At 42.8% G+C, this 19,411-nt stretch overlaps 1 protein-coding gene across 5 annotated transcripts in view; it reads left to right on the forward strand.

The window, feature by feature from the left end:
- Positions 1-19,411, forward strand: part of ckap5 (cytoskeleton associated protein 5) — a 29,692-nt gene that overhangs the window by 6,339 nt on the left and 3,942 nt on the right. For 2 of the 5 annotated variants that reach the window (XM_037487981.2, XM_037487982.2), the window contains exons 7-38: positions 67-167; positions 259-372; positions 819-923; positions 1,645-1,734; positions 2,901-3,065; positions 3,244-3,372; positions 3,470-3,631; positions 3,746-3,844; positions 4,773-4,883; positions 5,999-6,091; positions 6,488-6,673; positions 6,763-6,857; positions 6,950-7,133; positions 7,217-7,368; positions 7,780-7,954; positions 8,183-8,296; positions 8,603-8,731; positions 8,978-9,172; positions 9,254-9,380; positions 9,831-9,913; positions 10,940-11,029; positions 11,526-11,648; positions 12,533-12,682; positions 12,768-12,971; positions 13,053-13,188; positions 13,299-13,492; positions 13,575-13,753; positions 15,913-15,936; positions 17,111-17,284; positions 17,396-17,516; positions 17,979-18,158; positions 18,242-18,429. In XM_037487981.2, the coding sequence (XP_037343878.2) occupies positions 67-167; positions 259-372; positions 819-923; positions 1,645-1,734; positions 2,901-3,065; positions 3,244-3,372; positions 3,470-3,631; positions 3,746-3,844; positions 4,773-4,883; positions 5,999-6,091; positions 6,488-6,673; positions 6,763-6,857; positions 6,950-7,133; positions 7,217-7,368; positions 7,780-7,954; positions 8,183-8,296; positions 8,603-8,731; positions 8,978-9,172; positions 9,254-9,380; positions 9,831-9,913; positions 10,940-11,029; positions 11,526-11,648; positions 12,533-12,682; positions 12,768-12,971; positions 13,053-13,188; positions 13,299-13,492; positions 13,575-13,753; positions 15,913-15,936; positions 17,111-17,284; positions 17,396-17,516; positions 17,979-18,158; positions 18,242-18,429 (4,372 nt within the window). The remainder of the gene's footprint in view (positions 1-66; positions 168-258; positions 373-818; positions 924-1,644; positions 1,735-2,900; positions 3,066-3,243; positions 3,373-3,469; positions 3,632-3,745; positions 3,845-4,772; positions 4,884-5,998; positions 6,092-6,487; positions 6,674-6,762; positions 6,858-6,949; positions 7,134-7,216; positions 7,369-7,779; positions 7,955-8,182; positions 8,297-8,602; positions 8,732-8,977; positions 9,173-9,253; positions 9,381-9,830; positions 9,914-10,939; positions 11,030-11,525; positions 11,649-12,532; positions 12,683-12,767; positions 12,972-13,052; positions 13,189-13,298; positions 13,493-13,574; positions 13,754-15,912; positions 15,937-17,110; positions 17,285-17,395; positions 17,517-17,978; positions 18,159-18,241; positions 18,430-19,411) is intronic. The other 3 variants (XM_037487983.2, XM_037487984.2, XM_062563193.1) reach the window with 3 other exon arrangements.

Consider the following 19,411-nt stretch of genomic DNA (forward strand, 5'->3'; position numbering starts at 1 on the left):
TATGCAAACCGTTGCTTTGATGTCGTTAATTGATCTCTGGTGCCATCTATTTTCTTCGCCTTTCAGGAGAAGATGAGGAGGAAACAGTGGTCGCAGTGGATCCTTACGAACTGCTTGAGGCTGTAGAGATTCTCTCAAAGATACCTAAAGACTTTTATGACAAAATAGTATGATGATTCAAAACTCTTTATACTTCAAGAATCAGGTCTTTGTTGACTCATGTTTCAATTTGTCTAATCGCTCCGTCTGTTACTGCAGGAAGCTAAAAAGTGGCAAGAAAGGAGAGAAGCTGTGGAGGCTGTGGAGGCTCTGACCAAGAATCCCAAACTAGAGAATGGAGACTATGGAGACCTTGTCAGAGCTCTGAAGAAGGTAAAGACAGTTTTTTTTCACGTCAGTGAGGCAACATCTACTTGCTTGGTCCTGCGCTGCGTTACACTAAACAGGAACATTTTGTGTTGCGTTACTCGCGGAAGTTTGAATGTGGGATAGTTTGTGTTGCTTCATTGGTGCTACACGTGAAGAAGACTTAATTCTGCCATCTTTTTCCTTGTTTGTACCATGTGTTGTCCGGTCTCTGTACAAATATCGGGTATCATAGAACTCCGGATGAACTGTTTTTGACTTCAATATTTTCTCCATTTTCTGATTCAGTGAAGCTGACAGAGTCACACAAATTGCTTGTGACTATTCTACAACTGCGATTCCACGCGTGTTGTAGTGATGACTGCATTTTTTAAATGTAAAATTATGTCATATTTTCACCCAGAACAGATACCTAGGTAGTGGGGACATTGTATGCTTGCTTTATGTTACAGGTTGTGGGCAAAGACGCCAATGTGATGCTGGTGTCGGCGGCAGCAAAATGTCTTGCTGCACTGGCCTCTGGTCTCAGGAAGAAGTTTGGAATGTATGCTGGACAAGTAAGTAAAGAAATCGCTTTACACTAATGACAGTTGTTTTTTTTTCCCTAAATGTCTTTCACACAGAAAATGGCTTAATGTCAGTGGTTCTCAACTGGTCTGGCTCCGGGACCCACCATCACCCCTTAATGACCCAAATCGAGGAACATTCTCAACATCTCAAATTCATTCAAAAACAAGTTCATAAGCTGAATTTCATATTCAGGATGTTTAATTATCCTAAAAGCCCAATGTCTCCCCCATATCAGAATGGTTTGACCCAACCTGGCACACGCTGCTGAAAACATGGACGGACGAGCCGGCAAAAAAACCGACACTCCGCTGCATTAAAAAAGTCCCTTCAAAATAAAATCACAGGATGTTTTTTCTTTTCCCATGCAATGACCCACGAGTGGGTGGCGACCCACCAGTTGAGAATCACTGCTTTAAGTGGCTTGAAGGCATTTTCCCAATGTTTTGTGCCGCTTTAGTCTTGAAGGTTTGTTGTATGTATCAAATGGGCTTTCAAACACATGCTTAGTGCTGGTGCTGCATTCATGGAGGGTAGAAATGAATGGCTGTCGTCATAATTGACCAACAACATGGGGAATTTAAGATTAGCTATTATGCGTTTCCACCACATTAGTCATGTGAAAGGACGCAGGATAGTTATATTTCCTGTTTCGAAATTATTGATGACTGCTAAATTAGATCTGTGTCTTGTTTTTTTTGTTTTCATTAGGTGGTTCCAACCATTCTGGAGAAGTTCAAAGAAAAGAAGCCTCAGGTGGTCCAGGCCCTGCAGGAGGCTATTGATGCCATCTTTCTCACTGTAAGTTCACTCCTTAATTTAACAAAATATTTCTTCAAACATCCAATGAAAGGTTGATAACAGTGGAGGAATTAAGCAAAGCACGAGAGGCTGTACTTTATCGTCCAATAATGTAACAGTTCAAAGGTGTTGTTGCGCCCAATGTGCAGCGGAGGAAAAATAATCTGTATGTGCATGTAAACGGCATTGGTCTCTTTGCTAGATCTCGCACCATCTCAGTCATTCACATCGCTCATGCCGTCCACCTTAATTTCCCGGTTGCGAAGCTTTGCATTGCCCGAAACCGACCATTTGTGTTGTTTCCGGTCTTATTGCGGCAATCGCCACTGAGCTACGGTTGTGCAAAATCTAACATGTTACCTTGAGTGCGCAGTGATATGGAACACTCAATGTGAACAGCTACTGTACATTATCACTTAATAAATTATTTACACCCTGTGATTCACTCTTAACCAATTGGAATGATGGATAATTTCATCTACCCGTATTATAATGGTAATTCAACCACAAGGAGACTAAATCAACGACTTATCAAATAGCAGAGGGTCTGCTGTAGCTGTAAGCTTTGAGAAAAGGAGGTGGGCGGAGTACTTCGATACAATATCAGACACGGGAGTTCTCATTGGCGGCTTGTGAGAAGGCTTTAATCAATATGCATGTCGTTGGTTTAAAGAAGAAACTATGGCTAAAAATAATAAGAAATTAAACCCATCCCAAAGTGTCAACCAGGAGCTGGTCACTCTCAGGCAGAGCCATGACTTGCGCCGCAGATCAGGGCTCTGATCTTTGAAGTGATTGAGATACAACTCTCAATTTTACTCACTGTAAACAAAAAGCATAAAAGCTATACTGACCATAACCTTAAGACCAGTACCAATGACTCCTTAATGTGAATATATTTGGCCATCTCAAATCTTTAGCAGCAGAACATCAGTAAATTGACAGACAAGCTCGCAGCAGTAAAATCACAATCAAACATGAATCGCTACACATTGATCGTGGACTCTGTAATCTGGCTATATTCCACTGTCCCATATTATGATACTCTAACGAACATGAACATTAAAGCTTTAATCTGCCCTCTTTCTGTTCAGGGTCAGTCAATGTTTGAAAGGGATTCTCCTTCGGCGATCAGCTGTTTCTAAGATTGCCTATTTTTTTTCCAGACCACTCTTCAAAACCTGTCTGAGGACATTTTGGGTGTGATGGACAATAAGAACCCTTCCATTAAGCAGCAGGCATCTTTGTTCCTGGCCCGCTCCTTCAGACACTGCACACAGGGCACCCTGCCCAAAGGTGTCCTTAAACCCCTCTGTGCTGCGCTCATCAAGGTAACGCAAAGGACTCACTACCTTTTCTGCAATGCTCTACAGGAATAGCTTGTGCTATTATTGACATATTGTGTGTGTGTGTGTAACCAGAGATGGCTTCAGGCTGTTCATTGAGAAAGGTGTAAAGACCCGTGACTCTTTTTTTGCATACTTTTGCTTTTCTCTCTGACCATTTCAGCAAGTGAATGACTCTGCTCCAGAGGTGCGTGACGCTGCCTTTGAGGCTTTGGGGACAGCCATGAAAGTGGTGGGAGAGAAAGCTGTCAACCCTTTCCTGTCTGATTTGGATAAACTCAAACTGGACAAGGTAATAACCAATATAAGAATGGGTAATACATTCAGGAGAACGATCACTAACTATCATGAGCTGTTTACCACTGTGCTTGTATTCCATATGGGAACAGATAAAGGAGTCTGCCGATAAAGTAGAGCTTCCTGGAGGGAAGAAGGGTGCTGGAGGAGGTGGTGGGGCAAAGAAGCCTGCAGCTAAAACTCCTCCCCCTGCTGAAGCTCCACCTAAATCATCTGTCCCATCCAAGAAGTCTCAAACTGGTGCTGCAAGCAAGGTGTGCTCAGTGCGAAGCACATATAGAGAAGTAAACTGATGGAGAAATGTCATTGTGGCCAATAACCTGAATGCATTAAGACTGTACTATTAGCACATTGTCTCCTCTGTGCAGTCATCGGCAGTGTCTAAGAAGTGCAAACCAACCGCCGTAGCTAGTGGAAAGACTAAGAAGAGCCCCGACAGTAAAGACTTCACTGAGGGGGAACTCTCGGTAAGTCCCCGTGCATACATTTTCCCTCTTGTTGGAGCTTTTGTCTAGTCTCCACAGTTCCTCAAAAGTCTTCACTTTTTGATATTCAACGTCTAAAAATTTGTAGAAGCAAAGGAGTCAATTCATTGCTGTATGTTTTGCTTTTCTCATTCCACTCTGAATCAGAATCCTATGATTGTTTGAAGTACAAGTCAAAGTTGTGGCTTTTTAGAATCTAGGTGTAAAACTTCAGCTACATTAAGGTTTCTGGTCCTTTTAGTTTTGAGGATTTATTGGGTCAAAGCAGGAATTCATGCTAATAATGATGCTGTCTGCAGCTTCGTCTCTCTGCAGTACTCTTTAACCTAGAGCAGGGGGCTCAAACTCGTGGCCTGCGGGCCAATTGCGGCCCCCGGGGCGATATTTTGTGGCGCGCAGCCGCAGCAGTTTATAACACGTCATTGAGCTAACAATACGTCTGCACAAACTAAGCACAAACATATATAGAAATATCCCGTGGTCACACAATGATGCTGCCTCATATCGTCCTCCTCTCCCTCTTTGGGCTCTCCACTCAGCACCGGAGCGCGTCAAAGCGCAGATCCACACCTCATCCCGGCTCAGATCCCCGTGCTTTGAACAGAGCAGCGTGACTGCGGTCTGGGGACGAAATCTGATGGATCGCACTACCCCACCCCCCCAAATCTACAGAACTGTTCATGTTCTTCAATATTCTATTCATGTTCAGAAAAACCTAAAGTTTTTTTTCTTGTGGAATACCTGATGTGGCCCAGCCTCACCCACATACTGCCTCCAGCGGCCCCCAGGTCATTTGAGTTTGAGACCCCTGCCCTAGAGAGACCAGTCAATCCTCTGCAGTCAGAGTTCCTAATTGTCCTTAGGTGACACAAACAACTAATTTACCTTAATGTTTGTGCTGTCATGACAGATTGAGGTGTGTGAAGAGCGGGCTGCAGGTGTACTTCCTGCCTCCTGTCTACAGCAGCTGGACTCGGCCAACTGGAAGGAGAGACTGGCGAGCATGGAGGAGTTCCAGAAGGTGAAGGCTTTTCTTCCTTAATGACTACTTATTTCATACATTTTACTGGTTTGCTTAAACATGCATTGTGAAAATTATAACAACGCTCTGATCCGAGCAAGATAAAGGCAGGCAGGCGTGTGTGCGGATAGATTTAAGAAAAGTCACATTGAATTGCTTTACATTACAGCTTGGCTCTAAAACAAGACAAATAATTCATCTTTCTATTGATCAGAACTCCACGAACAATCATGATTTGAAAACTATTGTGATCCAATTTGTGATCTTCAAACATCTTCTGTATAAATCAGAAGTCATATTTTCTGGTGTACCCATGAACCCTTTTGATGAGTTTCTGATTACAGCCCTAGTTGTCAGTAGGTGGTGCCGTGACTTGCAATAAACATGTGGAAGTTCTCAAACCATGAACCATAATCAAGCTCGTCAAGATTGTAACTATGGTCGTTTTACTGCAGCTTTATGTATTACAGCGAGTCATGTAAAAAGGCCACCACACCACATCTGCACTTTTCCATGACACCACAAGCAATAAGTTGACAGACTGATGTGTGACTAGTGTATAAATCAGATGATAGTCTGTTCCAGCCGTAACAGGCAACCACCACAATGGCACAAAAACAGGTAAAAGTATGAAAATATAATGTGTAATATCTGTCTCTGGGCTTCACAAGCACAATGGTTGTCCAAGAGAGACTAGGGCTGCAACTAATATTATTTGGATAATCGGTTGATTTAATCGGATTTTTTTTTTTTAAGCATTAAAAAGCTATTCGGCAATCGACATTACGGCGGCGGGGCGTTGATACTACTGGACGGCCAGCCGGACACCGGTGGCCCGGCCCACTGGACGACCCTGCGGGCCAAATGTGGCCCATGAGTTTGATGTGCTTTACAGACATAACATCTCTATTTGTCAAAAATCCCCTTCAGTCTTGTTGCACAGATATGAAGAGGAACTCTTTAAACTTGATTACTTCTGCCCTACAGGGAGACTTTAAGGGAAATGCGTCAACTACTACTTTGAATATTGAAATCTGTTTGAGCTGTGGATAAGGCCAACGCCTAACACAATAATATGCAGGAATATTTATCTCTGGATTGCTGTTTGTTTCTAGGCTGTTGAAACCTTGAATAGGACTGAGATGCCCTGCCAGGCCTTAGTAAGGATTCTAGCCAAAAAACCTGGCTGGAAGGAGACTAATTTCCAGGTAAGCTTTCTGATTACTGAAGCCCTGTTGTGCGTTGTTGTGCTGCATTGGCTATCTATATACTGTCTCTTGTATGTTTTTTCAAAATCTTTTTTTGTATTTATACAGTAAGGGTGAAAGCACAAACCAAAGATCCCACATGCCTAAAGGACAAGAAAAGATATCTAGAACATAATGTAATTTATTCACACACTGTAGTCACAGCTACAGGAGCAGTGTTAAGTGTCTTGCCCAAGGACACATCGACGTGAGGTTAGCCAGGCCTAGGATCAAACTGCCAATCCTCTGATTGGAGAACTACTGTGCTCCCCACTCACCCGCTCTATGTTGACTACATAAATGAATGCTGTAATTGATCTAGGATCGTACCATTCTGATGCTGCTTGCCCTCTGTAGGTGATGCAGATAAAGCTGCACATTGTGGCTCTCATCGCTCAGAGAGGACAGTTCTCAAAGACTTCCGCCTCTGTAGTGTTGGATGGTTTGGTGGACAAGATTGGAGATGTCAAATGTGGTGGAAACTCCAAAGAAGGATTGACTGCTATTGGAGAGGCTTGCTCTCTACCGTGGACTGCAGAACAGGTCTGTAGAGCGCTGTAGAGTCTGTACTAAGGATGCTGTAAAATGTACAGAATTTTTTTTTGATTAAGATGGATGTACCGTATTTACAGGTTATGTCTTTAGCATTTGCACAGAAGAATCCCAAAAACCAGGCAGAGACTCTGAACTGGCTAGCTAATGCCATGAAGGAGTTTGGCTTTACAGGGTAAACAACAATCCTTATTTTGGTGTTAACATGTGTAAATGATGCCATCATTTCAAAGTGTTTTGGCTTAAGAAGTAATCTCTTTTTTGCAGTATCAATGTGAAGGGTTTCATCAACAACGTGAAGACTGCTCTGGGAGCGACTAACCCTGCTGTTCGGACGGCTGCCATCGCCCTGCTTGGAGTCATGTTCCTCTACATGGGAGCTTGTCTTCGGATGTTCTTTGAAGACGAGAAGCCTGCTCTCCTCGTACAGATAGATGCTGAATTTGAGAAGGTATGGAGAAGGGATGGCTGTTTCAAGCAGAAATTATAGGCTACTGCTTTGCAGCGCTGATGTGTGTGTGTGTGTCCTCACAGATGCAGGGACAGTCGCCACCAGCACCAATCAGATTCACCAAGAAGTCTGCTGCAGAGGAGGAGGAGGAGGGTGATGAAGGAGAGGAGCAGGAAGAAGATGGAGCAGCCACCGCACAGGACATCATGGACCTCTTGCCCAGAACAGACATCAGGTAACTAACCATTGACATCCTGTCATACTACCAAAACAAGATTTAACTTCATACAGCCCTAGTTTTGACAACATTAACATAAAAAAAAATAAAGTTGGCTCTTTTTATTTTTATACACGTGTTGTGAAAATGGTCAAACATTGAGTTGCACACGAATGAGAACAGGGTTTCCTTAAACCTAAGGTTAATATAAAACATGCAAGGTTCACCTTGTTTTTTTTTTTTAATGTACAAGAGGCTAGATATGTTGAAACTGCTTCTAGTTGTCTGCTGCTTCCAGTCCAACCAATCAATCGTGAAGATGTTCTATGATGAAGACTTTGTTCTTTTAGGTTGCTGCTACATTGACTAAATTATTGTGCCTGTGTTATCTTCCTAATTTGTGTCTCTCTCTTCCCTCCCATCCCACAGTGACAAGATCACATGTGATCTGCTGTCTAAAATTGGGGATAAGAACTGGAAGATCAGGAAGGAGGGTCTGGATGAGACTGCAGCCATTGTCTCAGAAGCCAAGTTCATCACTGCTAATATCGGCGATCTGCCTCTGGCCCTGAAAGCGCGACTCAGCGACTCCAACAAGATCCTGGTTAGTAGGAGAGGGCAAATCACTGTAGCAGTATAGCTAATCCGTGCTGGCTTTTGGACAACTTAACGGCGGACATAGTTTTACAGTTGTTTGTCATTGTACACTACTGGAGGTTCAGAGGAATTATTTTCCCATCAATCTATACATAGTGTATAGGAAAATGATGTGTATATTTTTAGTTGACAGTAATAATTAAATGTAATAAAATGTCTAATGTTTGGTCTGCAGGTGCAGCAGACGCTTAGTATCCTGCAGCAGCTGTCTACAGCCATGGGACCTGGACTTAAGCAGCATGTCAAATCACTAGGCTTCTCTATTATCACCGTACTGGGAGACAGCAAGGTAAAGCACAGTGGCCATGTGGTGCTTCCTCTGGAAAAAGACCCCACTGCATTACAGGCATCTTTAAAAAAATATTGTTTATACAAGTTACTAAAAAGTGAGTATGCGAAAACATCAAATATAGCATTTACGTTATTGCAGTGTACAATTTAAACCTAAAGAGGACCAAAGCACTTGTAGAGCGGACAAATGCAAAATAAACCAATGGAAATGTCTATACTATGTACCATGAAAAGTGTAAAATACAAGGGAAGAAGCTTGATGCGTCCGGATTGGCGATGATGTACATCTTCTGTTTCTCTGCAGGCTAATGTAAGGGCGGCAGCAATGACCACCCTGCAGGCCTGGGTAGAGCAGACTGGGATGAAGGAGTGGCTGGAGGGAGAAGACTTGTCGGAAGAGCTTAGAAAGGAGAATCCCTTCTTACGACAGGAGGTACACAGTGAAACACAAACTCGTCACAATATGCGCCCCGGGACGCAGGTTTGCTGGTCTCAAGGTTTATTTTTATTTTGTTTGTTTTAAATTGTTGAATCCTGTTGACCAGCTTCTATAATCAAATGATGATATAGCTTATCAATGATCTGTGAGGCAAAAAGAACATAGTTGTATCTGCTTCCGTTGTGCGTATCTGAATTGTGAGTGAGACTGTTCTGCCATGAACCTCTCTTAATTACCCAGGTGCTCGGCTGGTTAGCGGAGAAGCTGCCGGCCCAGATCACAGTGCCTGGGGACTTGATAACATGTGTCCCTCAGCTCTATTCCTGCCTCGAGGACAGAAACGGAGATGTGAGGAAGAAGGCTCAGGATGCCCTGCCTACCTTCATGATGCACCTGGGATACGACAAGATGGACAAGGCTGCTGGGAAACTCAAAGTACTTGTAGCTAAAGCACAATATATCTGACATCTAAATGCAATTATCACTGCCATTATGAGTGTATCTCATTTGCTGCAGACTGCTTCCAAAGATCAGGTGGTAGGCATGTTGGAAAAGGCCAGAGCTGTGATGCCAGCTAAACCTGCTGCCCCCGCCAAGGCTGGAGGGGGGAGAGGCTCTGCAGAGCCAAGCAGAGCTGCTTCAGGTTAGTGTCATATTAGAGAATCATTATTCCAGAGGTCTCAATGTCCAACCATATCTGTGCTGCTGTGTGGTGGTCTTCCAGCTGCTGTAAACAAGGGGTGGAATATGTAGCCAGAGATTTACTGACACTTAAGTTTCACTTCTGATTTTTTTTGTTGGACTATTAACACACACATTTTACTGAATGCTGGTTGGAATTTAGGACAGGCGGTCTTGCCCCCGTACCGATAGATGCAAGTGTTTAAAGAAGTCCAGAATAACCCACTCAGACAGTGTTTCCGCTAGGACACTTGATTGTGACGACACTGTTAATGCATTCCTATCATAGCAGGTACCGGCCCATCGCCTCACAGCATGCAGCCAACCGCTCACGGAGGTTGTTTTAACTTGCAAAGCTTGTTTTCCAAAGTCTGTTCGGTATTGGTTTGATCATAGTTTTCACAAACTGCAGCATCCAAGGAGCCAGCAAGTGAGGACTTTGTGGACAGCAAACCTGAAGTCAAGAAGGTCCGCGGAGGAGCTGCCGGGAAGAAGGTAGGCTGTTTTAGATGATTGGTTAGAAGTCCCTTCTGACACTTTCCATTAAATACTTTTAGACATCTGCCACTTTCTGTAAATATTTTAGACTAGGGCTGGGCGGTATGGCCAAAAATTAATATTTTGTATGATTCTGGCGGTATTGCAATACTTCAGTCATTGACCCAGAACAGCTGTTCACTGATCTAGTATTACTCTGCGCTTATATTGTCATTCTGTTATCAGTGCGACTATGCGACACCCTATTGGTCGGTGGTAGGATCCTTTTCAGAACGGCACAAGCCGATCTAAGTTGGGTATGTAGCAACATGAACCCGCTTCCTCCTCATCCAGTTTCCATGTAACGTTAAATGAGTATCTTCATGGTCATGGGTTTGTCGTAAATAAATGTTTTTTTCTAACTTTATTAAGAATCGAGCACAACACAGCGACTTGCAAGTAGCGCAGTGTCTTAAATAAAGTGATAAATGTCTTAATGCGACGTTTTAGAAATTAACACAAGGATCTGTATTGGCTCATAAAGCCTGAAAATGGGTTATGTGGCCAATATTTTGATAACCGACCACTGCCATTTCAGTGTTCCCCATCATTATAACGTGTGTGTGTCCTCAGACTCATGTCATTAAGCCGTCACTGGAAAATGTATTCTCGTTTTTATTTTTAAAGATGTAGAACATGCAGGGCGATATGTCACTCTCTGAATATTGCCATGTCTCCATCACCCAACCGGCTGGTCGCTAAATGTGAAGGCGCCGTCCAATAATATTGTAATGTTCTGTGAGCCAGGTTTTACATTAGGAGTTTGTCCTTAAGGGAATTTTAATTTTAAATTGTGTTACCGAAAGAAAAATTCATACCGTAAGGAAATCTGATACCACCCAGCCCTAGTTCACTCATGGATGTCTCTCCTGTTAATTATTGTGCACATCAGGCATGAATATTTGACATTTCTTTTTTTGATCCGCACTATATAATCTGATGACAGTGAAGTGTAAATATGATGTGGTTTTTCTACTCATCCAGCCTCCCTCCCCTCCAGTGGAACCTTCCAAGGACAGTAACGCTAGTAAAAAGCCCCTCAGCAAAGGGAAGACTGCTGCTAGCAGTCAACAGGTAGTCCTTTCTCAGCCTGCTGTATTGCAGACGTGGGCCCAATTTTTTCAGTAGTCAGATGTCAACCCCTGTCCTTCTCTTTGCCTTGACCAGTCGACTCTTCGGCTGTCTAATCCGGTGTCTTTAATCACTAAAACTGCAAATAAACACCGAACTATCATCAGAAGCACATGGACACACAGCTGTCACCTGGAATAAGATCAACACACATCTGTATTACAAACCTACATCAACTAGTGCAGTGCATGCTTACAGAATACAAACAAGGACATTTTTCAGGTTTCACGTCACCCACTGCATGTTTATATGTGAGCACCACATTGGTCTTTCCAATATGTGAGATCACTTCAGCAAAACATTGTCTCTGGTTTCTACTGTCTGCTATGCACTCTGTCCTCAACATGAAAACCTTATTGCACACACTAAGAACAATTTCACAGGTGGTGCACATTAGTTACCTTGCTGTGCCTCACTCTGGTGATTCCTCTTCTCTCAGGGTGCAGCTGGCAAGAAGCCTGCAGCCAAAAGCCAGAAGGATGATGAAGATAAGTCTGGGCCAATCTTTATCCTCATCCCCAATTCTAAGGAGCAGAGGATCAAGGAAGAGAAACAACTGAAGGTATGGGCCCATTTGACAAACGTGTTGTGAGACCAGTGGAAGATCAAAGGATGGAATTGTCAGCTGATAGGTGGCAAGCAGAGTAAAGATGAGTGTGGTAAAGTGAAACCAAACAACTCGTAATACCAAAAACTGCATCTATACATGATTTCATTACTGTGTAGTCATAAACTGACTACTGTAGACATGCCAGTGTATTAGGTCTACTAAGTGTACCCAGTACAACCGTCCTGGGTGTGGAGTAACCGGTGTTCCTAGTAGTTGAGTTTATAGGCCCCCTCCCAAAGAATCCGGCAGTGGGGTTGATCCCAAGTCAATACGGTTGAATATATAACGAATGCAGCCTCCCCAAATACTTATGTATATGAAGTATGGTCTTATGAAATTGGTGTTTATTCGCATACATTTTAATGTTGTGGATGATATTGCCGTCAAGGGTTTATACTGAGAATTTGTCGCAAAAAATCCATTAAAAATAAATCCACCTTCACCATCTTAGGCATAAAATGATTTAAAACCGGCTAAAAACCTTCAGGATATAGATAGCAATTAAAGTAGCTGAAAAAAACTAATTTAGAGAGAACTAATTGTATTTGAAAGTGAAATACAGTTACAACTGAATGAGATTACTGACATGACTATATTGTCATGTTATCTAATAACTTTAGAATTTAGGATAAATCTACAGATGCAAACAAAGTGAGAATATAGACGGCTAAATGTATTCTAGACTACAGAATGTCAGCTGAGATCGGACAACATGTGCCTACTAGGAACCTGATATGTAAGCTGTAGCGTTCTTTGACCAAACTATTCAATAAGTTGAGGATTGAAATTCAGAGGCAGCGAAGCTGTGCAGCTGACAAAAGGTTTCCTTTTTGTAGATTTTGAAATGGAACTTCACTACTCCCCGAGAGGAATATGTGGAGCAGCTGAAAGCGCAGATGTCCACGTGCTTTGCAAAGTGGCTACAGGACGAACTTTTCCACTTGGACTTCCAAAGACACGTCAGGGCTATAGGAATCATGATTGAGGTAATGGTTTGTCATAATCTACAGATTGCATTAGGAGCAGCCTGGTTCTGGTAATGGAGTCTGCATGTCTGTTCATGTCTGTCAGAGGTTGGAAAGTGAGAGCGAGGCCACCATTAGCTGTCTGGACCTGATTCTAAAGTGGTTCACCCTGCGCTTCTTTGACACGAACACCACAGTCCTGATGAAGGTGCTGGAGTATCTGAAACTGTTGTTAGCCATGCTGGACAGTGAGAATTACCACCTAACAGAGTACGAGGCCAACTCCTTCATTCCCTACCTCATACTCAAGGTGAGCACCACTCCCCCACCCCCCCTGCACTGATAGAAGCCACCATAGAGCTTTCTCTGCTCAGTTTCTTCTGTTCTTTAGGTAGGAGAGTCAAAGGATGTGGTTCGCAAAGATGTCCGGGCCATTCTGGCCTCGATGTGTAAGGTTTACCCCGCATCTAAGGTCTTTCCTTTCCTCATGGATGGGACCAAATCCAAGAACTCCAAACAGAGAGCTGGTAAGTCTCTACAGACAGGAGAGCACCCTGTCTATAATAAGCCTTTTTAATGGCAAACAGAATAAGTCTTCTCAAATACCTTTAATTAACATGTTTTTTGTGCTCCTCAGAATGTCTGGAGGAGTTGGGTTGTTTGATTGAGGGTTATGGGATGCATGTATGTCAGCCAACAGCAGCCAAGTCTCTGAAGGAGATAGCTGTGCATATAGGCGACAGAGACACGTCTGTTCGTAACGCTGCCTTGAACACTGTGGTGGCTGTCTACAACGTCTGTGGGGAACAAGTCTACAAACTAATTGGAAATGTAAGCTATAGTGTACCATTAGCATTGGAATTCACCCTGAAACACAAGATTGACATGACTCATCCCCCCCTATCCTGTCCAGTTATCAGAGAAAGACATGAGCATGCTGGAGGAGAGGATCAAGCGTTCAGCCAAGAAGACCGCATTGGCAGCAGCTCCTGCCAAGGCCAGTGTGCCTGAGAGGTCTCAGAGAGAGCACCCTGCTAATCCCAACGGCACCTTCCTCCGCAAGCCTGCACAGGAAGACCCCAATAAACTCAAGTAGGTCCTTTCTAAGGCCCAACAAAAACCAGTAAAGAATACTACTCTCCACAAAACTGAAGGTTAGAATTAATGGCAAAAACATGATGCATAGAAAAGCACTTCATGTATAAGTTAAATAAATAAATCGTAATATATTTCGGAGCATCAATGCTGAACAGCTACATTCCAATGTCCTAGGCATAAATGTAATACTGATACTTCAAACGCCTTATTAATTACCAAGTATTACAGACAGGAATACTTTTCAATATCAAATAATAAATAAACGGACAATAAATATTTTTCCCTATCCCTAATCAGTAGTGGTATGAATCAGATTTTGTGTATTTTAAATGAATTGTTGTGATAATGCACACAGAAATGGCTAATGCTCAAACACAGCGCAAAACAAGGATAATTATTGGGATGGGGGAAAAGATTAACTTATTTTTCAACAAACAAACAACCGATACTGCACATCTTCACAAACACCCTCCCCCACAGTCCGTACATGACTTTACTGGTAGAAACAGTACAGAAAAGATTTATCCAGGGATGTTGTTCAGTAAACCTTATTAGACTGGCAGAAGACTGTAGCATGCTTCCAAATGATTGTTGCTGTGTCCTGTTGGACATCCAACTGTCAATCACGCATGATTTCCGTTCTAATAACGAACAGGACTATTGTTATGTTTAACCTCTAAATCAAGGGTGCCCGCACTTTTTCGCCGTGCTGGGTACTTTTCAATCGACAGTCATTACTAGGCTTTGGTATCGATTGGAATCGGGACTAGCTTTGCGATTAACCCGGTATCGTTTAAAATTCGATTCCTACTTTCGATTCTCAGTCCTCCGGCGCCGACCGGAAATGGAAACCGCTGAACGCCAACGAAGAAGCGTCCACCGGAAGTGCTAACAGAGCGATCGAACTTGGCTAGCGTGCGTCGGCGGTCCAAAGTGTGGTTACACTTTTCGAAACAAGCCGAAAACTCGGCAGAATGCAACATTTGCAGCAAAATTGTTTCATGCATAAGAGGGTGCACGTCAAATATGATTAAGCATCTCCGAGGTCATGGAGTGGAAGTAAATGTGTGCCCCGTCTTTGACGCGCTGCGCTGACCGTCCTCCGCTGCCTCTTCCTCTGGCTCCAAGGGTTATTAGCCCATCAGTGGGAGCAAGGTAACGTTTAAGTACCTGCAGTATCATACACTCATGGGTTTTTGTGAGGTTTCAAAAATAAAGCTCTCTTGAGGAAAGTGTACCCCTGTTAAAATATATTCATAATTTATTCAATTCATTTTATTTTGTATAGCCCAAAATCGCAAATTACAAATTAGCCTCAGAGGGCTTTACAGTCTGTACACATGCAACATCCTCTGTCCCGAAACCCTCACATCGGCACAGGAAAAACTCCCCAAAATATGAAAAAACCCTTCAATGGGGAAAAAAGGGAAGAAACCTTAGGGAGAACGTCAGAGGAGGGATCCCTCTCCCGGGATGGACAGACTGCAATGGATGTCATGTTTATACAATATTAAAGTTCATAGTTTGATATTTATATTGTAGTTGAAAACAGCCCTGTTACAAATTCATAGTAAAGTTAAAAGTTCGTAGAATTAACATTGATGGAGAAGGTCAGACTATTTCCTTCAGAAAGACCCTTGGTTATCGAGAATCGTTCAATTGATACCCAACCCTAACTATCGCCTGACCGATCATAATAATTAGTAGCTAATATACTAATAATAATTAGTAGCTGTAACCAAACCGGACAACGCTTCATACCGTATGCGCAAAACGAATTGCTATAAAAAACATCAGAAGCTAGGGAACCAACGGAACCGTTCACACATTCTTGGTCATTACCGTACTCGGACCTCGCATGCCTGGTGACCCAACGTGATTATTTTTCTGATGGCAGGTGATCAACCGGCACCATCTAGGGGATCGACCTATTGTGCACTCCTGCTCTAGATCTTTTCTGTGTGTGTGTGTGTGTTCTGCTTGCAACTCTGTCTGTTCAGTCATTGCATGTTGGGCTGCTCTCACAGACACATCTTGCAACATACAAAATCCTCTTCACTGTATCTGTGAGAGCAGCCAACTGTCTCTTAACCCTTCATCTTTCCTTTTTTGTGACTTCCTTCCTCTGCTCTGCCTCCCTTCTCCCGGAGCAGAATTATGTATCGCACGTATAGGATGTGAGTACCTCTTCCTCCTCCTCCTTTGCTTATTGTGGTTTGTATAAGAACTCTCCTGTTTGTCAATGAATACTCATCTTTCAGACGAACACACTGAAGCGGTGTGGTTTATTAATGTTTCTGTACAGTAGATAATACACTGACGAATATTTGAGGTGCCCATCTGTCAAATCCTCCCCTAGCACTTTGTCTTTCTTGTGCATGTGGTTAACCTGTACCAGCTTTATACGCCTGCAAATAATTCCTCTTTTTGACAGTTCAATAGAAAACCCATCCCCCATTAGTTGCCACATTTTACAGTAGTCGTACGGTCATGAAAAACCTGGAAAAGTCATGGAATTTTAAAATGTTGGTTTTAAATCAGCTGTTCATAAATGTTCCAGCTTATCGATTGACCTCTTTAATGCACTGGAGCTGCGGTCATTTCAAGGGCGGGCCAGATACTGCCCACTTCGACTGAACGCAGGCCACTGACTATCCCGCTGACGGGGGGTGGGTGCGCGCTGACAGTCCGACCGGCAAATGGCTGACTGGGGGTGGCGCTGCCGATCCGACCGGCCAACGGTACGGCCACCGGTTCGCTGACTGACGTGACTGCCGTTACCCGGTGTACGCACTCCTGCGTTGGGCCGTGAGCTTGACATGTGCACTGGAGGGTCAAACCACAGAATCTTCTAATCCTATTGTGACTATTTACATTAGTTTTAACTAGTATTGGACATTCATTTGAAAAGGAATTGTCATTGTGATACTGTTTGAGGGTCACAAAGATTTTTTTATATATATTAGTGCTGTCAGTTAAATGCGTTATTAACGATGTTAATGCAAACCCATTTTTTAACGACGTCAATTTCTTTTATCGAGAGACTAACGTTTTCTTTAAAAAAAGATAATTGGGGGGGGTGGGCTGTTTGAGTAGCTGGTTGAAAGCAAAGAAGTAGTAAGTTTACCTTTTTTATTGGTAACCCTGGTACGGTTCATTGTTTGTGAAATAAGAGGCCTGACTGCTTTGTTCACTGCAAACTTGAAAGAAAAAAGAAAATATTAAGTCATGGTTTAACTCCACTATAGGCAAGGTCCTTGTTTACCTCAAATGTGCACTTCATAATTTTTTTTTGTACCACACTGTTTGACAATGTTTTTCAGTAAAATAAAACCTTTTGCGTCCATTCAGCCAAGCCCGGCAGAACGCCCAGCACAGCGAGTCCTCCCACCCCTCCATCCCTAAGGAGTTCCAACTAGACCTGGACATGATTGAGATGGACCAGAGCAGGGTTTGTGAGCTGCCAGACCTCGTCCAACATAAGCTGGAGGAGCTTTTGGAGCCGATCATGATCCCTGAACCCAGGTGAATGCCCTGTGAGGGGCATCCTCACTGAGGTCCCTGAAGCAGATGAAAAGGACATCCATGGGGAAATGCATCTGTTTTTGTGCTTAATATCAGTTTATGTGTTCAAAGGATGCGTTCAGTCTCTCCACACTTTGATGACCTCCACAACAGCACAGCCTCCACCATCAACTTTGTCATCTCTCAGGTGGCTAGCGGGGACATAAACAACAGCATACAAGCACTGGCACAGGTATGAATACATGAAGAACGGGCCTATAAAGCTTACTGTGTACTGCCATTATTACAATTACTATAGCTACAATCCAATATTGGTCAAAGGGTGTGGCCTCGGAGCAACGGCTAAAAAACAATCCAATGTTAGCCGAATTGGAAAGATCAGCAGAGAAAAGAAATGGTTTGAGATCTGCAGTGTTTCAAAGTCTGTCCACAAAGCATTGATAAATGTAAAATTCATCATTGTATGTGTGCCCTTTCACCTCCAGGCATTTAGATCTGTCAAAAGTTGGTGGCAGTTTTAAATAAATCAGTCAATTGTTTAATTAGTTCTATTGGTCTCGTAATTGTTCACCAGCTAATTATTGTGTGTGTTTGCTCAATAAAGCACACAGTGGTACCTCCTGTCTGTGCAACAGTACAAATAGACAGTGTCCATTTGTTTTAAGGGATGAAATGGTGTGCTATGTTCCCGTAGATTGACGAGGTGCTGAGGCAGGAGGACAAGGCAGAAGTCATGTCAGGACACATCGATCAGTTCCTCATTGCTACCTTCATGCAGCTCCGGCTAATCTACAGCACACATATGGCTGATGACCGGGTGGACAAGAGAGACATCGTCAAACTATACAGCTGCATCATAGGAAACATGCTCTCTGTAAGTCCCATTTAATAAAGGGATATGTTAATAACAAGATTGCTGCTGCTGCTGATGATAAGGAGACATTTCTTTTTTATCAGTTGTTCTCTATGGAATCCCTGGCCCGAGAGGCCTCTTTGGGTGTGTTGAAGGACTTGATGCATGGTGTAATCACACTCATGCTGGATGGAAGAATGGAGGACATAGAAGACGGACAGCAGATCATCAGATCACTGAACCTGCTGGTGACCAGAGTTCTTGTAAAGTCTGACCAGACCAACATGATTAGGTTAGTGTGAACATATCAAATGAACACATACAAGGTACAAGAATAAGTGGCATATAAAACACTTTCAGGGTTCGTACGGTCATGAAAAACATTGAAAAGTCATGGAATTTTAAAATGCTCATTTCCAGGGATGGAAAAGTTCTGGAAAAAATAAAATCCCAAAAGTATATAGTACAATAATAAGTAACGTGGAGGTAAAACATTTAATATTCTAAACATGGGAGAGCGGCATTAATGAGCCGTGCTAAAAGCAAACATCAGTGTGCCGCTGCTAGCGAAGCTACTACAAGAACCACATCAGATTTCTGTTGGAGGAATGGAATGTACATCTTTTACATTGCAATGGATGTCATGTGTACAGAATCAACAGTCTGTCCATCCCGGGAGAGGGATCCCTCCTCTGACGTTCTCCCTAAGGTTTCTTCCCTTTTCCCCATCGAAGGGTTTTTCATTTTTTGGGGAGTTTTTCCTGTGCCGATGTGAGGGTTTCGGGACAGGATGTTTCATGTGTACAGACTGTAAAGCCCTCTGAGGCTAATTTGTCATTTTATTACACAAATGACTGATTCTTTTCAATTGATATTTATTTTACGCAGCAAAGCGTCAACTTAATATAGAATTAAGAAATTCTGTCACACGGTAGATAAACGTTATTCTCTGTGATAAACACTGTATGCCTTGGAATTCTCATTTTTCACTTCACGCATACATTGAGATTTCACAAAGTTTTTGGTCATGGAAATTGTTTAAATTCATTAGTCAAAATGATCCCTGTCTTTGTTTCGGGACTGAGTGAAGAGAGAATCTTTAAATCTCCTGTGTTTCTAGACTGCTATGGGATATCATTTATCTACGGCCATCAATAATGCATCAATAATGGGACCTGTCATTTTATCTCTCATCTCATTTTAAATTGTGACATGAATTGCACATTTGTCAATTCAAAAGATTATTTTGCTATAAAACTGTCAAATCTGTAATG

The sequence above is a fragment of the Pungitius pungitius genome, chromosome 6, assembly GCF_949316345.1.
Source record: "Pungitius pungitius chromosome 6, fPunPun2.1, whole genome shotgun sequence".
Classification (NCBI taxonomy): Eukaryota; Metazoa; Chordata; class Actinopteri; order Perciformes; family Gasterosteidae; genus Pungitius; species Pungitius pungitius.